This window comes from Lycium ferocissimum, chromosome 1 (assembly GCF_029784015.1).
Source record: "Lycium ferocissimum isolate CSIRO_LF1 chromosome 1, AGI_CSIRO_Lferr_CH_V1, whole genome shotgun sequence".
In the NCBI taxonomy this organism is placed as follows: domain Eukaryota; kingdom Viridiplantae; phylum Streptophyta; class Magnoliopsida; order Solanales; family Solanaceae; genus Lycium; species Lycium ferocissimum.
Window position 1 is genome coordinate 12,256,115 of NC_081342.1, and position 20,247 is coordinate 12,276,361.

The 20,247-nt window shown below is 34.7% G+C and overlaps 2 protein-coding genes and 3 non-coding genes across 5 annotated transcripts; 4 read left to right on the forward strand and 1 right to left on the reverse strand.

The window, feature by feature from the left end:
• Nucleotides 1–1,271: 1,271 nt before the first annotated feature.
• Nucleotides 1,272–4,693, forward strand: LOC132048420 (zinc finger protein GAI-ASSOCIATED FACTOR 1-like). The gene is made up of 4 exons (XM_059439320.1): nt 1,272–1,679; nt 2,634–3,030; nt 3,495–3,766; nt 3,844–4,693. The coding sequence occupies exons 1-4, from the start codon at nt 1,493–1,495 to the stop codon at nt 4,545–4,547; spliced, it is 1,560 nt and encodes a 519-aa protein (XP_059295303.1). The 5' UTR covers nt 1,272–1,492; the 3' UTR covers nt 4,548–4,693.
• A 2,610-nt stretch (nt 4,694–7,303) lies between these two features.
• On the forward strand, nt 7,304–7,386 carry LOC132031743 (small nucleolar RNA R41). The gene has a single exon (XR_009408340.1). It is a non-coding gene; the product is annotated as a small nucleolar RNA R41 (small nucleolar RNA).
• Nucleotides 7,387–7,444: 58 nt separating this feature from the next.
• On the forward strand, nt 7,445–7,524 carry LOC132031764 (small nucleolar RNA Z155). The gene has a single exon (XR_009408344.1). It is a non-coding gene; the product is annotated as a small nucleolar RNA Z155 (small nucleolar RNA).
• A 512-nt stretch (nt 7,525–8,036) lies between these two features.
• On the forward strand, nt 8,037–8,114 carry LOC132031761 (small nucleolar RNA Z155). The gene has a single exon (XR_009408343.1). It is a non-coding gene; the product is annotated as a small nucleolar RNA Z155 (small nucleolar RNA).
• Nucleotides 8,115–9,422: 1,308 nt separating this feature from the next.
• LOC132048436 (metal tolerance protein 2) lies at nt 9,423–19,509 on the reverse strand. Its single transcript, XM_059439321.1, has 12 exons — nt 18,968–19,509; nt 17,613–17,682; nt 16,591–16,688; nt 16,354–16,508; nt 15,417–15,532; nt 12,973–13,069; nt 12,271–12,355; nt 10,975–11,037; nt 10,758–10,863; nt 10,274–10,398; nt 9,833–9,924; nt 9,423–9,713 (listed from the first exon to the last, which is right to left on the reverse strand). The coding sequence occupies exons 1-12, from the start codon at nt 19,325–19,327 to the stop codon at nt 9,566–9,568; spliced, it is 1,515 nt and encodes a 504-aa protein (XP_059295304.1). The 5' UTR covers nt 19,328–19,509; the 3' UTR covers nt 9,423–9,565.
• Between the last annotated feature and the right edge of the window lie 738 nt (nt 19,510–20,247).

Below are 20,247 nucleotides of genomic sequence, written 5' to 3' on the forward strand. Positions count from 1 at the left end.
AACGTCTAAATTTAAATACGCATTTGAATATTAAAATTTGTATTAAGATACAGTCGTCTAAATCTAAATATTAAAATGCTATATCAAGGTAAGAATATTAAATAATCAAAATTGTTTGTTTTCTCAACATCTAAACGTATAAAAGTTGTCTTCATTTAAAAATTACTACTAATATAAATCCATATAAAATACTGGGTATCTAATACTATATCAAACAAAAATTATATGGTGGTGGTGATGCCTAAAGTTGGTGGTTGGTGGTAGTGTTGCATGATGGTGGTAGTTATGGTTAAGTAGTAGCTAGTGGTGATGGTGGTTGACATTAGTGATTAATGTTGGTGGTAGATGATTGTAATTAATAGCAGCTGTGATTAGTAATTATGGTAGATGATAGTGATAGTTAATCGTTGACAACAGATATCGGTGGTTGGCGATATACAGCGATGGCTGATGGTGGTGATTGTCGTTGTTGTGGTAATTGTAGTTTGTGCTGATGAATATAAATTGTGGTTAGTGGTGGAGCGAATAATTCATGTGGTGATTGGTGAGGGTGGTGGCTAAGGATGGTGGTTGTGAGTGGCAGCTGGTGGTAGCTAATAATGGTTTGTAGTGAGGGTTAGCAGTGAAAGTGGAGGGGGTAATGGTGAAATGTCATATTTACATATATCTTTAGATGTGTAACATCTTAATAATATTAAGACTTTGTAATATATCTTAATCATTCATATCCATCAACTTGTCATAATTTTTTTTTTTTAGAAAAAAATTAATGATTAAGATTTGAATTATGAAAATTCAAACTAAAAAACACACTTAATAATTAAGATTTGAATTATTAAGATTCAGACATTCATTAAATGCAAACAAATGAGATCTACATGGGTCTTAGGCAGTAGGTGATTTACAAGAATGACCATGGAGTTGGGTGATCTTGAATCTTTGACCTCGCGTGCTTCATAAGCAAACATTCAAGTTTAACAAATTTTGACCTTGAATATTTTGCCCATGGACAAGCTGTGGTCAAAAGTTATAGATCACCTATTTCTGATATCATTGAGTGTAATTTCCTGCAGTATCAAGAATCTGAATTAGTCGAGCCGGTGGATTTCAGATAACTAATTGTTATTGAAAAAGAAAGCAGGTTAATGATTAATTGTAGTCGCAAAACGAAATTATACAAAGTTAGGGGCCTTTCCACATCAATTGTCTCTATATCCACACTATATATATATTAGTATAAGCCAAATAAGAAGACCATGGTTCCTAAGTTATTAATGTGCCAACAAGAGAGGGAATAGAGGAGAGAGTTCCCTGGTTTTTTGTCTCTCTCTACTCATAGCATATTCCTAGATTTAAGTAAATCCTTCAACCCCTTTTGCACCAACAACTAAACAAAAAGTTGGGAAATAACAAAGCAGAGTTTCTGAAAGCTAGCAGAGGAAAAAACAGACAAAATCTGATAATTGTTTCACCATTTATTGTTTGTTTCTAAATGTCAAATATATCAGGAGAAGAAGGCAGTTTCTCTTCAGGAAACACTGGAGAAGAATCCCATAAATTGCACACTTCAAATAACAATATTTCCTCTGTTACTGCTAGCAATGGTTCCAGCTCACAATCCCAACTGCATCAGAATAAGCCGCCAGCTAAGAAGAAGAGAAATCTTCCTGGGAATCCTGGTAAAATACAATTATATGTACATCCAATTATTTGTGTTCTGTTGACTTTAGAACGGCAGATTCTTTCTTCAGTTTTGCTTCTTAAGTATTTTTTTCTAACAATTTCATGATCATATGTCAAACCGTAAAAGGTACATATTATATTAATGTTGCAGCTTAATTAGTTCAATTTGAATCTTGAATAGTACTTCTATGGATAATTAGTACTGTGTTTAATTTAACATGAAGTAGTGTTTTGATTCTTGAAATTGAGCTAGCGAGCTTTAGTTAATTTATGTTAAGCACATTGAAGCTGCACAGATATACTGATGAATTATAACATTAATTGGTTTTCTGTGGTCTAATGTGAACGTATAAGTAGAAACGTAACATATATTACGACGTACAAGGAACAGCTTAGCAAGCTTTCAGTGTCATGATGGTGGTACCTTGACTCTAAGCTCGTTTTAAATAGAGAAATCCTCGTCTTTCAAAAGGGTCAATAATTGCTTGCAACTGTAATGAAATCCACTTTTTTCATTTTTCTTTCTTGGTGACCCACACGCCACTTAGGGAGATATATGTCTATGAGTAGTACGTGCACTTTCTAATCATTCGAGAAAATTTACTCCTCGTGGAATATTCGTTAATATCTAAATTGATTGTTTAATGTTCAAGAATTACAGAATCCAGTAATTTTTTTGTCGTGAATATCTGAATTGGTTATTTATTCTACCAGAATTCTAGAATCCAGTACTTTTTTATAGCGAATATCTGAGCTGGTTATTTGTTGTTCAAAATTTCTAAAATCTAGTACTTCTTGGTCGTAAATATTTGAATTGGTTGTTTGTTGTTCAAAATTTTTAGAATCTAGTACTTCTTGATCATGAATATCTTAAATCGTTGTTTGTTGTTCAAGAATTCTATTCAACGTGTGTAATTGATCTATTGATTCTCTTCTCGAAACGGTCGTAGATCCAAATGCAGAAGTCATCGCGTTATCACCAACAACCCTCATGGCGACAAACAGATTCGTCTGCGAGATTTGCAACAAGGGATTCCAAAGGGACCAGAATTTGCAGTTGCATAGGAGGGGGCACAATCTCCCTTGGAAGCTCAGGCAAAGAACAACGACCGAAGTGAGGAAACGCGTTTATATATGTCCAGAGCCAACTTGCGTGCACCACAATCCAGCTCGTGCATTGGGTGATCTTACTGGTATTAAGAAGCATTATAGCCGCAAACATGGAGAAAAGAAATGGAAATGTGATAAATGTTCCAAGAAGTATGCTGTGCAATCTGACTGGAAGGCTCACCAGAAGACTTGTGGAACAAGAGAATATAAATGTGACTGTGGTACCATTTTCTCCAGGTTAGTCTATCTTCTCATATAATTCTTCAGTCATTTCTTAACTATGAACTAAAATGGAAAGCATTTCATGTTGATCCAAGATTGCTAGCTGCTAAAATGATTAACTACCTAGCTACTATGGTTTTGGTTTAATAGAAATGTAATGCATTTATTCCTGTATATACAGAAAATATGCTTAATCATCTTAAGATCTTAAATAGTGCTATCATTCTTGAGGGAGTTGCTCTAGTCATGACAAGTTTAACTTCTATAGCGTAAAAGAACTTACAATATTATATGTATCACTACATGTACTTTGTTTATCGTGTAGGGTATAGGTGATGCTAGTTATTACCTGACAAATAAGACAGCAATCTAGCTATTATTACATTTTAAATTATAATGATAAATGTATAAAATTATTTGCCATGTATATAAAAGTTAAATCGTTTGTTTAATGATATGGGAGGTTTATTGATGTGCAGGAGGGACAGCTTTATCACCCATAGAGCTTTTTGTGATGCCTTGGCTGAAGAAAACAACAAAGTGAACCAAGGTCTAATGAACAACATGGAACCCCAATTAAGTGGCCAAATGAATGACCTCATGTCATCCAATGCTTCCTTGGGATTATCCGAATTCAATAACTTTGATCCCAAAAACCCACTAAAGTCACTCCCTCAAGAACTTCTTCCCATTCCATTCAAGTCCATGAACAATAATGTGGCTCAAGGTGGCATGTTCTCGACCCCTTCAGGTAGTTGTGTGACCATCTCATTTAAAAATTAAAACATTGTTTCAGAACATTGTTATTTTAAGTATGTTTCAACACAGGTAATCTCTTTGGTAGCCCTAGAAGCGTAGCTTCATCATCCTCAGGACTTCAACTTAGCTCCAATATCCCATCAAATTTCAATTATCTACAAGACAGTGGCAAAAATGGATCGGCTCAAGGGCAAGGCCAACTTTCTGGATCAACAGCTCCAATGTCAGCAACTGCGCTTTTGCAAAAAGCGGCCCAAATGGGGGCAACTGCTAGTAGCAGCATTAATTCCCCAATGATGCAAAAGAGTTTCGTAACAAGTGCAATGGCTGGTCCAGATACTATAACAAGACCAACACCATATGTTGGTCCCTCTCCCTATGAGAATTTCCAAACACAAGCAGATAATAACAATCATCATCAGCCAAATTTCGCAGCAGTGATGAGTGACATGGGAATTTACAGTGGTATACTTATGAACGAAAACAATGGTGTATTTGTCAAGAACGTTACGGAACATGATCACGAGAACAATAATACAAATAATAGCTCTACTGGAAGAAATGTGATGGGAATGAGGAACCAGACAGTGTTAGGACAAAATGGAAATGACATGTTGACAGTTGATTTCTTAGGAGTTGGAGGAACTTCAAGGCCTCCTATTAGTTTGCATGAGCAACAACAGCAAAAAAGGATGCAAGCTGCTGCTATAAATCCCTTCCATCAACAGAATGTTAATTTGCATGGAAATGAAAAGCCTATATGGGATGTTTGATTTAGCACAAATGTTACAGCATATGGAAATCCAGTATTACACCAAATCAATGATGCTACAGTACGCTTTTATACATCATTTAATCATAGTCAAATGACACTCCCTCTGTCCCATTTTATGTGACACTATTTTCTTTTTAGTTAGTTCAAAAAAGAATGACACCTTTTAGTAAGTATTAATTTATCTTTAAACTTCTTATTTTACCCTTAATGAGATGATTATCTATTGTTTATTTTGCACCATAAGTTTCAAAAAATTTCCTTTCGTTCTTGAACTATGTGATCAGTTAAACACCTTCACATAAATTGGGAGGGAGAGAGTAGTATATATACTCCTATATTACTAACACTTTAATTTGTAACTATTGAGGTTAAATTGTAAGTTTGGTGTAGATGCCGAATGATAAGTATTTCCCTCAACAACCCTGTAGACCATTACAATCCATACGTTTAATTTCTCAGTGTATTACTATCTTTTTTATCAGGAAATTAATCTTTAGTATTAGAGTGCATGCATGATAGAATTTAATTTGTAGAAAACAAGCTAGATATATATTTGTAGTTGTTCGGATGGCGGATCTAGAAATTATAAGTCGCGGATGCTTCACTGCTTTTGGTATAAGTTTTACAATGATCATAAAAATTAAACATGGGTGCTCGCGATCACTTTATGTACATTTTAAAATAAATTTATGCATAAGCACCCATACCTCCCAACGTAGATCCGTCATTGGTTGTTCCCATAAGGAGGGCAGTAAATTAAACCACTAATCAGTTCTGTTTTGTTTCTACTAGAATTTGAACATTTTGGTCTCCTATTATTTTCATCCTACCTCATTAACCGATAGGTTGCGATCACAAAAATATGAGTTTTTATTTTTAAATTTCTTTTTTCTTTTTCCCATTCTTCTCTTTTGTTCTTTCCTATTGCAACCTGACAGTGGTCACTCCAAGCACAACCTTCTCTGCTGAAGTTGATTAAGAAAACTCGAAGAGAAAATACAGTTTTGGTGGAAATTGAACACGACAATTTTTTTTGTAAAAAAAATCTTTTCGAATTTAATTTGTATTCACATATTAATCAGCGTCAATGCATGGACCTCGTTGGTGCTTGACATTAATGGAGTTTGACCTACCTACCTATTCAAGTTATAACCATATATAACGGGTCGGTGCCTATCTTCCTTACTGATTTTGATTGCTTGACAAGCATGTATTGTATGAAGTAAGAAAATCTCATTATTTGTCACTGTAATAATTGCATCTTGATTAAGATAGCTACTTGCATGAATACTTACGAATGAAGAGCCATGATTTTTGTATATTGGATTGCTAATGTCTAAATCATTTTCAAAGAGCAAAATTTGCAGCAGTGAAAACAACGAAAAATCTGAAAGGAAAAGAGAACTTTTGAACAATTGAACAATACATGCAAATTTTATTATAAAAAAATACATGTAAATTTTGTCATTCGGCCAGAACTTGTGAACAATTTAACAAGATAGGTAGAATGAAGATAGTTCATAATCTTGCTAGTTTGTCAAAATTTGTGAACAATAGAACAACACAAGCAAGTTATGTTACGTTCATCAAACAACACTTGTGAAAACAATGACGCGGACTTTTTTTTAATAATCAGATTGAGAGATTTCAATATTCATGGAGGGCTACTGGGATAGGGAATGCAAAAATAAACTGTCTATAGCCTATACAAAAAATTCAACTAACATAGCCATTGTCATGGTTATACTTAGTTCTAATTGATGGCAATTGCCATTTATCTTACAAAAATTAATCCTTTCACTCCACGTCTCCACCAGGTAACTGAGTGTAATCAAAAGAAGTACTCATGTGGCGGACCTAATTTTTTTTTCTTTTTGCATAATTCGTTAAACGGGGACAATATTTAAACTGACCTTAAAAAATCCTATATATTTCGGCAAATCACCCCAATTTAATAACCAAAGCTTTATCCATAACAAATCAAACTCATTAACCAAATGTTGTTGAATCCAATAACAATAAAGTGGCACGCACAAGAGGGAGTGAATGAAAATTGTTGTAATAAGAGAGTAGACAAAAACGTGTATCCCCGATGAGTTACCAAATTGGTCATTGTTTGGGCTTATTCCCAGTAGGAGAGATAAGTCAGAAAAGTCAGAAATTTTCACTAGTTATCTCTTTTTGAGATAATTATTTAATAAATGATCCATTATTTTTCATTTCTATTGCAATTTATTATCTTTTAGACCACAATTTAAAGACTTTTTGAATGAATTGAAAATCTTATAAGAAAACGTTATGAGTCTAAGATTTTGTTTAATACTTTTGTCTGTAGTGTTAAGAAATATATGAACCAAAGACTCAAATCTAACTGTATCCAAAAGGATAACTTTTAAAAGGCTATTATATCTGCACAACCTTATAATATAAGACTAGAAACAAAATGTAAATGGTATACTGGAAAACGGATATTTGCAAAAATGAGCCAAGATAAGTTACCCAAGCCCAAATAGCCCAAATCATCTAGCCCATTATCTAACCAATATGGGCCATATCTACCCAAAGCCCATTTAGACCAACATATAAAAACCCTAACCCTAATTGTTGTAAACAGCACCTATATATAGTGTTCAATAACTCAATAACCTCATTACCTTTGTTCTCTTCTCCACTTGTGTCTATTTGTGGGTATTTTTTCTTTATGTTTATAATATTATTTTGTTTTTTATGTTTGTGAAATTAAAATGGATGTATGAGTAGGCTATGATGATCAAATCTACCTATTTGCTGAAATCTGTGATTAATACATTTAACCAATGGATCCTTCTGAGCCTACTCTTTTTTTTTTTTTTTTCTTTTATTTATTTAATAGTTTTTTAAATTTCTTTTATGAACCATTGAAGGGATGATATCCGATTCAGGAAAGTACACGTGTCGACCAAAAAATCATTCAGACTACAATTATCTGATCAATGGTTCAACTCCTTTTTTTTTTGTCCCAACTATTGATCTGTTTTTTTTTTTTGTCCCAACTTTTTATTTTGAATGTTAATTTTGGACATGAAATATTTTAATTAAAATTTACGTATGTGAAAATTACTTAAAAGGTACTACTATAAGTTACAATAATTGACAATTCAAAATATTTAAAAGACGTGAAGAAATTATGAACAAAGAAAAATTTGTTTGAATCTTGAAATTCGGAAGGTGCTACATAAATTGGGATGGAGGGAGTATTGTTATTAGAGAAGCTTGTGATTTGGGTTATTATTTTTTGGGGTTCTATTTATAATATGACTTTGTTATTTGTTTTTGTGAAATAAAAAGGATGGATGATTAGGCAATGATGCTCAAATCTACCTATTTCCTGAATTCTGTGATTAATACATCTAACCAATGGATCCTCTGAGCCTACTCATATAATTTTTGTTTCTTTTATTATTATTTTTAGTTTTTGTAAATTCTTTAATTTTCCATTGTTTTGAACCATTGAAGGGATGATATCCGATTCAGGAAAGTTCATATGTCGACTCAAATCATTCAGACTACAATTATCTGATCAATGGTTTAGCTCATTTCTTTTTATCTTTTAACTTTGGTTTCTTTCCTCTTTTTACAAAAAAAGAATTTACTACATTTTGGTGTTTGGTTTTTCATGGATTGGTAAACTTGTAAATGTTGAGTATTATTTTAGAGATTTTTATCGACAAGTGGTAAAAATCATTCAGATTACAATTATCTGATCAGTGGTTCAGCTCCTTTCTCTTATTTTTGAACCTAGCAATATTGGTACTCCTTTTTTAGTTGTTTGGTTTCCATAGATTTTGTGAACTTGTGAATGTCAAGTAGAACTTCGAACTTGCTTCAATTCGCAGATACTCAAATTCTAGGAATGTGAGAACCGATCAAGATTATTAGCATTAATACATAGTTGTATCTAATAATGCACAGATCGTCTTGTAGTTAGCATATCAAGATGTTTTGACTACAATCATTTTAATGACATAATATTATCATTGGAGATAACCAAGATATTTTATTACTCTCTCTATATTTCTTGCCGTTGAATTTTGAATAACATTTTAAGATATAATTTTTCACCAAATTGATATGAGAAGTTTAACTTTAGTGTGAATTTAAAAGAATAAGGCTTAATGCATATGCACAATATATGAAGATTAAAATGATATTATTTTGTGAATAAATGATGGTGAATGTTCATGTTTCACTACACTGAAGCAAGTTCACTACTTTTTTGTTTAGATGTAATGAGACCAGTATCTTGTATAAGATAAACTCAGTATCTCATTACATTTAACGTATAATTTGAAGAGGTAAATTTTTGGTATAGTGTAGAGCGACGTGGGAATCCACCATCATTTTTTTCTATGAGATGGAACTCTTCTTTTGGATTCACCAGTTGTATTTGTTGTTCCATGAGAGAACATTCTGTCAAGCCAGATAGACTTGATTTTATTGAATTTGAAATTAAGTTGTAGAAGAGAACTAAAAATGATATTATGGTGAAACTTCCTAAGTAAAATTTGATAAAAATTGAAGAACTCCTAAAATATGTTCCAAACTTTAAATATTATATTTCAAGGTCGAGATTTAAATAATTGGTTAGTTTGATGAACTGACACTTAAAATAATCTAAAAATATTATTTCAAATCTCAATCATGACCAAATGTTCTGTATTCTCGCCGAAAATCTCATGTTGCATGCGGACAAGGGGGAACTATATTTGTTTACTTTGTCTCAAAATTAATGAGCAAAATTGGACATCGATTCAACTTCAAAATAATAAATGAACCTCTCGTGACAATTGTTTAAACCAATCCCTGCAAACAATCGTTGTCAAACATAATACTAGTAACTGTTGAGTGTAGTTTTGGTTTATGATATAACTCCTTCCCCTGTAAAAATGGAGCTTGAGTTTTTTGATCTGGATTTTTTTTCATTCAGAATACAGAATCTGGACCTATACATGCCCTTTTAGTGTTTGTAAAAGGCAGTTATCTTTCCTCCCACTTCTGCTCCACCAATTGCTGGTAAGACTCCGGCATAGGTCGCCCTAGGCGTAGCTGAATGCACACATGAACAATATTTGGTGCTGCCTCTGTGATTAATTTCTCCGCTTCTTCAGCAACTTTTATCGCATCCCTGGAAAATAAACAAGCATTCCAAGTAAAATCAATGAAAGAATTGTATGAAAGAACACAGAGAGCTGATGCCTCATGTAATTGAACTACTTTTAAGTAAAGCGTTTTGAGTAGTTCTACCTAATCAAGAGATCAGGAGGCATAGAAACTTCCACTTGAAGTAAAACCTGTCCTTGCAGCAGATGTGGAGTCACACGCTCAACAATCATCTTCTGAAAACCAATTAAAAGTATCTCATGTCAACATGTGGCAGCTTGGTGATCATTACAAAGCAGTAACGGACGGGATGGAAATGGAAGGAAATTAAGTTGGTAGATGGAAAGTGTATCTTGGTGATTGTTTCATCTCACTAAGACCATCTAAGAAGTAAAATGGTTACTCATAGATCGTATATGTAACAATAGAAGGTGAATTAGGATAACTAAAGTGCACCAAGGGATCCAAGAGAGTCAAATAGGCAGCCTCATGCACAGGTTTCCATTATCAAAAGGAAAAATGTCAAACCAACCTTCTCTACAGCAAAATGAACCAAAAAGAAGATCTAGAAAAAGAGAGAGATACCTGAGGAAAGCTTGTAGATAAAATGTTGCAAACTATATTCTCAACGTCTGCTTGCTCCATCAAAGGATCTTGAGTATCATCCATTGTGTTAGCACTCCCCTGTTGAATGTGTATAGTAGATGGTTCTACAAGTTGGAAGGAACAATGTTAGCCACCAACAACAATCAAAAGAAAGTTAACCTGTAAGTGCTGACAATATCTTTTCATGACGACACGACTGCAATGCATATCCCCGCAAATCAAGAGCTAATGGTAAACTGAGACAACAACTTGATATATACCTAGCCCACGGCTTAAGGTCCCTCAACTACCCCCACTGAACACCAAGGAAAAGTGAAAAAACTAACCATGTTCAGCATTCCGGGTTTTGCCATCGTTATCTGTTTTCTCTTTTAAGAGTCATTTGTTTAACATTTCGTAAACTACTATAAGCAATTCTAGTGCCTACATTAACACATGCAGATGTGAAAAAAGTCAACAGTACCTATGTGTACAAAGACTTCAGCTATTTCAGGATGTAACCGCTGGATTTCACGACTAACGTTTTCTCCGATCTCATGTGCAGCACTCACACTAGAGAAGGGATCAACCTGCATATAGGAAGTGCACTTTAAATCTGCCGGAGGACATCCTCACGAATAAATAAATTTTGTTAGGGGAATATCCTTATGATGAACTACTCAACATGACATGCAAACTACCTCAACTATAACATCAAGATAGAGATATGAACCAGCCCTCCTTCCTCTCAGGTGACTACAACCCTGCAGAGGTCAAAAAAGATGTTTATTCATTGATGTCATTCTCAAATAAACCAAAAACATCATCATCAACATAGAAGTAAGCAGGAGAAACTTGTGCTTACTGCTTTGTGCACAAAAACAAGAAGATGTTCCGTTAGACATTTAAGTTTCCCAAACATTCATTGTACCATACAACATAAAAAAGAGTTAAGCACATGGAATATTGTGATAGAAAGAGATGACAAATTTAGTCCGCAAGCAATTGAACATACTCTGGAACAGTGTCGAAGCGATTGAAATGGAGTACTCTAAACTTTAACACATGTTTCTCACATCTCATAAGCATACATGAGTAGGTGCTTGTATATAATTATTGCTGCTTTCTAATACCAATATAAATTGACATCAACTATCAATCAGGTAAAATGCTGCTTGATCACAAAAGGAACTGCAATGAACGGTGTTTTTTCTACTAGGACAATCCTTATTTTTTTATTTTTTTTATTTTTTTTTGACAAGGTAAGGTTTTATTTAAAAAGAGGATGATACTGCGATAGTACACAGAAAATGCAAGCTAGATAAGCATGTCATCTAAATTCATAACAACATTTCCATCTTTCCAACAGTACATGTTGTGCAAACAACTGTATTCTACTAGGACAATCCTTAATGTGATGCGCTTAGATAAGGGCTTCATAAATCTCATATCGATTGAGTTGACCCTGAAAACTCTTTAAACCCCCCCCCCCCCCTCCCCTCCCGTTTCGTTCTTCCCTTCTCTGGAGTAAGATAAAAATACACTTATAGTCGAGCAACTATCAAATTTTAGTTTTTAGTCTTTGAATACTCAAAATTTAATTAAATGTGAAACAATGTTTACTCTAATTCAAGACAGAAACAAAACCCCAATCCAATCCCTTTCTTTTTCCATCTTGACGGGACCTCCGAGTAAAGACATACTAAGATTATCTTGCACTTGTTAGAATCAGGATGGAATCCCGACCAAGCATCTTCTTTCCTGATATGAATACTCCACCCAACCTTTGGCACTGTACATCATTAAATCAGTTCCATAACTGGGATAAAAACCATTAAGGGGTAAATAAGTAACACAAGGTGACAAGTAGGTGGGAGAAGGGAATTTCTGAAAACAGTATCAACATCAAAAGACACAAAACTAAGTTGAAAAGTATTATATGAATGATAGTCAAGGAACAAAAATAACATCGACTTCCTAGCAGGAGAATGACTTGCCTTAACTCCGTCCACTTGTAGAATTGTGCGCTTGAAAGGCTCCAGGGTATGCGAAGGAATAGCAGCATCAACCAATTCCAAGACACTGTAAATTTTAAAAATGAGTAAAATATGAGAAAAAGGATTGACACAATGGTCAGTTAAAGCAGATGAGATAACATTAATCTTCGAAACGCTATTTTACAAATTGGCAACCAATCGACCACGTATTAAGGATATCCACAAACTTGCAAATGGTGAGTTGAAAATCATTCTAGAGTGTCTAGTTCAAAAATCAATTAAGGCTAGCTGACCAAAAGATAACCACTATTACATCTAGTATCAACATTACATGTAAATTTATCCTCAACTCAAGGACAACCACTTCAACAACTTAGTGCCAACTGAAGCTCAAAGGGCAGATGGATCCAACTTTCTATAACAAAAACACATTCTTCTCAGTAGCTAATGAAAGCAGATTCAGAGACTTGACAAATCATACACCCACCCCCAACAACAATCCTTAGCCTTAGAAACTACTCCAATAGAAGGGGTGAAGATATTCTTGTTGTTCAAGTGCCCAACCAGCAATGGAGAGATGAGGGGTTTAGTATATCATCCATTTCTGTCTTCAAACAAAGGCTCAGATCTATACAAATTTTACAAAAGAAGAAGATGATCAGGAAGAAAAATTCAAAATAGCTCAGTAATTGAAAGACATGCCTCTGATATCCAGTTTCAAGTCCAGCTTTCATGATCATGCCTGCAACAACAAGCCCAGCAAGTGGATCCAGGATCCTCACACCAAGGATAGAACCACCTAATTTCATGAAAAAATCAACTTAAAAGGTGAGACATCTTCTAATCAACCACATCCAAAGCTCATTGAGTTGATAAGGTAATACCGACTTATTTCAATTCAAAGGCTTGTTTCACTTATACAAGCTTTAAACAAAATACTGCCTATGACTAGCTGACTTGGATCGGATTTTTCAAATATATAACTTAATTGTCCATAAAAGATCATAAACTTCACACTTGTATGGAAGTCTTTTCTTCCCTTTACAGGGATAGACTTAACACTAGAGCTTTTTTTTCCCCCTTATGTCCTGCTGCAGATTCATTTTAACTCGAGCATCTGAGAGATGCTTTATCCTTATAAAAGAGCTCTGTCAAGATTTCAGCACTCTCTCTGGCTTAGTACGTAAACTACAGAAGTCTCAATATATATCTCTGAAATTGAGAAAGAAGAATGCACAGGTTATATAACATTGTTAGTTTGCAGCTTGATCATATCCGTGTGAAATATCTGGTACCTCTAGTTTCCGTTCTTTTAAGGTGCTGACTGAGAAGATCACAAGAAGAGTTAAGAGCTTGGAAACAAGGCTGGAAGATCACAAAAAGGATGGCCTTTAAGAGCTTGATCATCTCCCTGTGAAATATCTGGTACCTAGTTTCCGATCATGCCGTTGGGTGCATGTCAGATCCTCCAAAAGTAGTGCATTTTTGGAGGATCCAACACAGGTGCGGCACAATTTTGGAGAGTCCGAGCAACATAGGTTAAGCCAAATTATTCAGGTGGCCACAAATGAAGGAGGACCTAGGGGTTTCAAAGGTTCTTAGCACTACACATTGTACCAGTAGAAAAGCAATTAATTTTAGTTGCAGGATTTTCCTCTAACTGCAACAGTCATTGGGGGTACTAATTTCAGTAAAGCTTCTAACCTTAATAAGACATGGATCATCTTATCCAGAGAGTGCATTTTTGCAGAAAACCCGGATTTGTCTAAGAATAACTGCTTTAACCGCAGTACTGACTTGGTAGTGCCAAGTCCCTTCTCTTTTTGGGTAGAACATACCTCCTCCCCTCCTTGTTTGTTTCCAGCACGTTTAGGCTCATATTCAGTCCAAGGAAAGTGTGAAATGTTTTTCCAAAAAGGCTGGAGGATTATCTGGTTCAAAATGTCTACATGAGAGTGCTCAGATATGTCTTTGTCTTATTGCTAACATGCAAAAGAAACTCCCAACTTTGGATAGATTGAAAGAATAGGCGATTGTTCAGACTGCTACAATATACCAAGCAACATGAGTACCCTTTCTCCAAGAGAGTGAGGGAGAGAGATAACATTATGTTCCTAAACTCGTAGTCTTAAGTTCGACCTTTCTTAATCTGCTTAGAAACAAACTATAGTGAGAAATAACAGAAGGATTAGGCAGATATCACAAGCCACAGAATTTCTCATGGCTTGATATTGTATGTAAAGTCCAAAATGTTGACATGAAATGGCAGTCAATTCCCAAATGTGACGAAGTGGGAGCTTATTTCAGTTGGAATCATGATCCTCGAATTTTTATTCCTATTAGATCCGTGTAAACACCAGAGGACACAATAATCTCTTTACCGTTTCAATATGGGTGGCACTTAGGTCAGCTTGCCCCCACCTCAATGAATCAACTGCCAACCTGTCAACAACCCACAAGTACAGCTTATCAAGATGACCCTGCCCACCAAGGCTGTACATACAATATCTTGACATTTGGGTACAAGTACCATTATCAGAGTTTAAAATCGTATTGCACACCTCCCCAGGACCAAAGCTTTTAGATTAAGAACTAACGAAGGGCAAAAATGCCAACAAGGTTAATGAGATGAATCAATAGACCAAGTTCATGATCAAGATTCCTCCTATAAATGAACATAATGGTACAGAACAAAAGGAAAGAATTTCACCACCAGAATAATGTTCAATCTGTCAATCATACTAGCTATGAAAATATAATATGTTCTTGACAACCATGATAGTAATCATTATAAACTCTTTTATAGTCAAAAGGAGTATATATTATTGCATGTCAAAGTGCACGACAGGAAAAAATTATTTCTGCCCTAGAACTAAAGATAGCTATTACAAACATAAATATACTTTATCCAAAAAGATAACACGATATCATGAATATAAAAACCCGTGAACTATTCGAGGCCAAACTAACAGTATTACTCCACAATACATATTAGCATTTCATGCTTAAAGGCAAGCCAGTACACACATTCTGTTTAGTTCTCAATGATACAATTAGACAAATCAAATGGTTAAAACTCTTGTGCTAAAAGAAAAAATTTAAACTCTAGCCATAATTAGGTAAAATTTGAGTATAAACGTCATTACCAACCCCTATGAGAGCAACAACGGAGGATACTGCATCGGCACGATGATGCCAAGCATTGGCTTTCATTAGCCCACTGCCAACCCTGTCTCCCGCTCTTTTTGTTATCCAGTATAATCTGCAAGAGAAAAAGAATTGAACATAAATACAGGAACATACTCACAATAAAGGAACTAGTTTTCCTAGAAAAGATAAACCAAGGAAATTTGTAGACGCGTATTCTACAGATGCCATGCCAGTACTACCTGAGCATCTGACAGAAAGGATAGCAGCTTCATTATTTGCTTTTATAATCAACACAAAGCAACTGTCTTTCATAACAATAAAATCAATACAAAGCAGGTTTTCAAAAAAATAAAACTGCTTGACAAACTTGTGATCCTACCTGGACATAATACAGCTCAGCAGACATCCCCCTTGACTACCAAAAAGGTAATATTTATTTGGATATATACACACAGTGTGTGTGATACACAAACTTCCTTGAAAATAGGAGAATGATAGAAAAAAATGTACTAAAACAACGGAAACCCTGTGAATTGTCCATTTCTTCTTACTTCTACGGTACTACTGAAAGTCCATATAAGTCTTTTAATGCAAAAGGGAAGCAGAGATCTTCTCCTACAGTACATTCCAGAAATCACTACACAGATAGCTTAAGAGAAACCTCACAAATGTATGGTCAATCACCACTCTTTGGCGCTAGTATAGAATGAAAATGATGCTCAGTCAGTATTCCACTGGAACTCTGCGTATCTTTTTTTAATTTAAATATACTACTATTTAAACATGTATACCTTTTTGACAGGAATAACCTCACCACATCATACAGCAAGGGAACAATTAAATATTGTAACGGTTGTTACCAATCTCAAAAAAGGATATGAAAGGGAACAAGTTCTTTTATTTTTTCTGATTGAAGGTGAAAATGACTCTTACCCTTCTTTAACAGCTATAGAGAAAATAGTCACATTCAGAGCAAGGATAGGATGATCCATATCAAACCCATGGTGATGTCCGCTATGATGATGCTCATGCTCGTGCATATGAGTCATTGACTGATTAACAACTTCAGGCGCTGCAGACCATAATCCCTGCAAGAAATGTCTCAAAAATTTTAAAACAATGGAGTACATAGACTTTTAGATAAATTGAATACTAACAATAGATACATACCAGCAAAACATCTAAAGCATGCCATCCAATACCTCCAGCAGTAGCCAAAAGCATACCAGAAATTCCAAGAGCTCCAAGAGTCTCAAATTTACCATGGCCTGTCCATATTAAAAGTAAAGTCAGTTGCAAAAGCAGAAGCATGATTTGATCAGATAACATAGTGGTTTTAATAAGTAATCTGGTAAGAAACCAAATATTGTTGCCAAAGTTACAATAAGACAGCACTGGGCAATTAGATTTGGAAGAAGCACACAAGTAAAGGAGTAAGGAAAACAGAAAATTAACATGGTAGAGGAAAAAAGGAATCTGAACAGTACATCTGCAGAAAAATGGTTAGACAGGACTGTCTTTAACTCAAGGAAGATCCATTAGGTCACATACGAGGTCTATGCATCAATTAGTACTTAATTCTTCCAACTTATACGATATTATTTCTACTTTGGGACGGCTCAAACTGTTTGACTATATTTTACTAACAAGTAACATTATAGCACACAACTTTTAAAACTTTCAAAAGTTCAAATTTATTTATTATTGATTTAAACTTTAATATGATGTTTTCTCTATCAAACTAACTTACAAACCATCACTTTGATGGTTCTTTTCTACTACTAATATAATATATATAAGTCAAATTAATATTTTAAACTCTGCGAATCAGATGTGCCACACAAAATATAAACGGAAGGAAAACATGTTTCTAGCGCCATCTGCCTTCCACTAGGTTGTAAGGTTGAAGGAGCCGACAGTGATAAGATTCATATTCAATGATAAATATAGAAGATATGATAAAAGATTCATATCTTGTCAGCTCTATTACAATATCCTATATTGATTACATTTAATCAAATCACCCATGGGAACAAACCCTGTCCTCTGTTAACTAAATCTAATTGGGTTGGCAGCTATTACGCCCACCTATTATACAAGTAAACGCAAGCACAAAATCAAAAGGTAAAACCATGTAGACAACGTGATGTAAGATCAAAAAGAGTAAAGTGTAGATACAAATCAAAAGTGACCATAAGGATGTTCTTTGTCCTTGGGAACCCTCGCAGCTTGAAACGACAGCAACGCCACACCACTCAGAACCTACAAAGATCAGAACCAAACGTTAGAAACTAATGTTTACAAAGTTGATTCAACATCAGTCTAACCTCCAGTGCAGGAGCAGATACAAGTATTAGGTAGCAGGTCCATCCGGACCCACTACATTCAACTCAACTTCTATATACACAGTTGAAATTTTGTCCAGTTATTTATATAGACAGACCAAATAAATTAAAGAGATAATGGTCAAAAACACACCTGAGGTATCACTTTTTTGTGAGTTTCCTACCTGAACTATCAGGTGTTTGCATTTCCTACATGAATTATCACCAACTATTTAACCTCAAAGCTGACTAGACCAAGTGTATGAATACAATCGCCAAAAGGCGAGTGACAACTTAATTTTCCCATAAAATTTCGTCTACATGGAAGCTGACTCGTTATTTTCGAGGTGTGTTTTGATAAATAGTTGGTGATAGTTCAGGTAGGAAACTCGCAAAAAAGTGATACTTCAAGTGTGTTTTTGACCATTATCTCTAACTTAAAATATCTTTCAATTATATAACTATGTTAAAAAAAAAAAAAAAAAAAAAAAATCTAGCCACTGTATTGGGTAAAAACCGGAGAAGCCAGGTGGTCGTATCAAGCGTTGACATGTGGCAATGGGCGACAGATCAGGCGTGAGCCAGCAAGTGAAAGGTACTGGGCAAGCATCTGTGGCCAGCCAAGGATCTAGTTCGGCCCACAGCCCCGGAGATGAAGGTCGTAAGGATCCGGGGAAGCATGTCAATCTACCGGTCATGTGTGAGTAAGCCCGGCAGACAGCCGCTATGGGAGATCCCAGGACTCCCTCCAGTCTTTACGCATTAAAGCACACATTTAATATTTGTAATTAACAGGGCATGATTCATGGATCATGTACTCTGCAGCTCAGCTATAAATAGAGAGCTAAATTCTCATTTGTAACACATTCTGAATTCAACAAGCACAACTAATATACTTAGTTTCTTTCTTAAGATTACTTGTTCGTCAGTAAGCCCTCAAGCTCACGGCACTATCAGGATCCAGGCTACCTTGATCGTTTAATCATTTCCTTTTAGTTTTACCTTTCCTGTTTCTTGCTTGTTATATTGTTAATTTAGTCATGTTGATCCACGTGTCCATAACCCTGTATACAAATTCAACTGTACCTTTTTACGGGCAAACAAACACACTTAAATCTCTCCCTACATAAAACTCTCTAAACGACTGCATTGTGCAGTTCATTTTACACATTAAATCTAAGCTAAAAAAAAAAAATAGACATGACTAGATAGGTTATACGTACCACATCGGAGATAGAATGAGCAGCATCAGCAATAATAGCAGTGCTTCCACATACATAACCTGTAAATGCTTTACTAACGGCCAGGCTGACGTCAGCAGCGAGACCTAAACGGAATATCCTCTCTCCGTCTTTACCGGAACGGAGGTCGTCGTGATGATCATGTGAATGGCCTGTATTATGCCATCTCTTATGAAACATCAAGCTCGGATTGGCGACACGTGTCGCTGAATAATCTTCATGATCGTTGGATTGGAAATTAGGAGATAAATGTAGAAGAGTGAAATCGTAATTTTGTCTTGATACTGAGAAGGTTTTTCGTATTCGGTTTAGATTGCTTCTTGTGATTAATCTAACTACCATGTTTAGAGGTTATTCAATTGAAGTTTCCGACGAAAAACGAAAGAAAAAGGGATGTCAAAATTCAGGTCAAGAAGGTAACTGATTAAGCAGAGTTGTAATTAGTTAATTACTAATTTTTGTCGTTGAAATGATTTGTAGTTTGCATGTGCAATAGAGAGAATCAGATACTTCGTCGTTGTACCAGAGAGAAAAGGCCATAAATAGTCCCTGAACTATGGGAGTAGGTCTAAAATGGTCCTTTTTTTTTTTTTTTTTTTTTTTTTTTTTGCTTCATTTTTATAATCACCCAACTTTTTTTTTTTTTTTTATCGTAGCTCGCTTTCGGTTTTAAAATCGTTTTTTCTTTAAACATTTTGTATTGATAGGAACATGAGAGAGAAAAGCCAAATAGTTAATCTCGGAGAGAATAGTTAAAATAAGTTTTTGAATAGTTTATGAATTGGAAATGGCCTTTTCTCTTTTTTTTTTTTTTTTTTTGTTATAATCACCCAACTTTTTCTATCGTATGTTTTTTTCTTTAAACATTTTGTATTGATGGAACATGGGAAAAAGCCAAATAGCGGAGAGAAAGTTAAAAAGGCTTACTCTTATGAATTGGAAATTACTCTCTGTTTCAATTCGAAACGTTGGAATTTCGAGATTCAAACTTTTAAATTTTGACGGTGAATTTGAACATAAAAGCTTTGAGATTTTTAAAATTCTAAGTAAAAAATAACAATTTAAAATGTTTAAAAGGTATATAAAAAAATTCCGATTTACTTGGTTGACTCTCAAATTCCCAAAGGTACTACATATATTAGGACAGAGGCTATAGATTGCAAATGTTTTTCACTTTATTTGAGATTTTATGAAGTTAGGAGTTGAAGATGAAATTGTATTTGGTTATACTTTTTGTGAAGGAGAGTATAAAGCACTTTATT

Bases quoted from the DNA above. Each gene is read 5' to 3' on its own strand.
- LOC132048420 (XM_059439320.1), top strand. From the start codon at position 1,493: ATGTCAAATATATCAGGAGAAGAAGGCAGTTTCTCTTCAGGAAACACT. The intron at 1,680-2,633 runs GTAAAATACAAT...AAACGGTCGTAG, and splicing joins AAATCTTCCTGGGAATCCTG to ATCCAAATGCAGAAGTCATC. The intron at 3,767-3,843 runs GTAGTTGTGTGA...GTTTCAACACAG, and splicing joins CATGTTCTCGACCCCTTCAG to GTAATCTCTTTGGTAGCCCT.
- LOC132048436 (XM_059439321.1), bottom strand. From the start codon at position 19,327: ATGGTAGTTAGATTAATCACAAGAAGCAATCTAAACCGAATACGAAAA. The intron at 16,689-17,612 runs GTCACTTTTGAT...TAATATGGACAG, and splicing joins GGACAAAGAACATCCTTATG to GCCATGGTAAATTTGAGACT. The intron at 10,399-10,757 runs GTACTGTTGACT...TCCAACTTGTAG, and splicing joins TGAAGTCTTTGTACACATAG to AACCATCTACTATACACATT.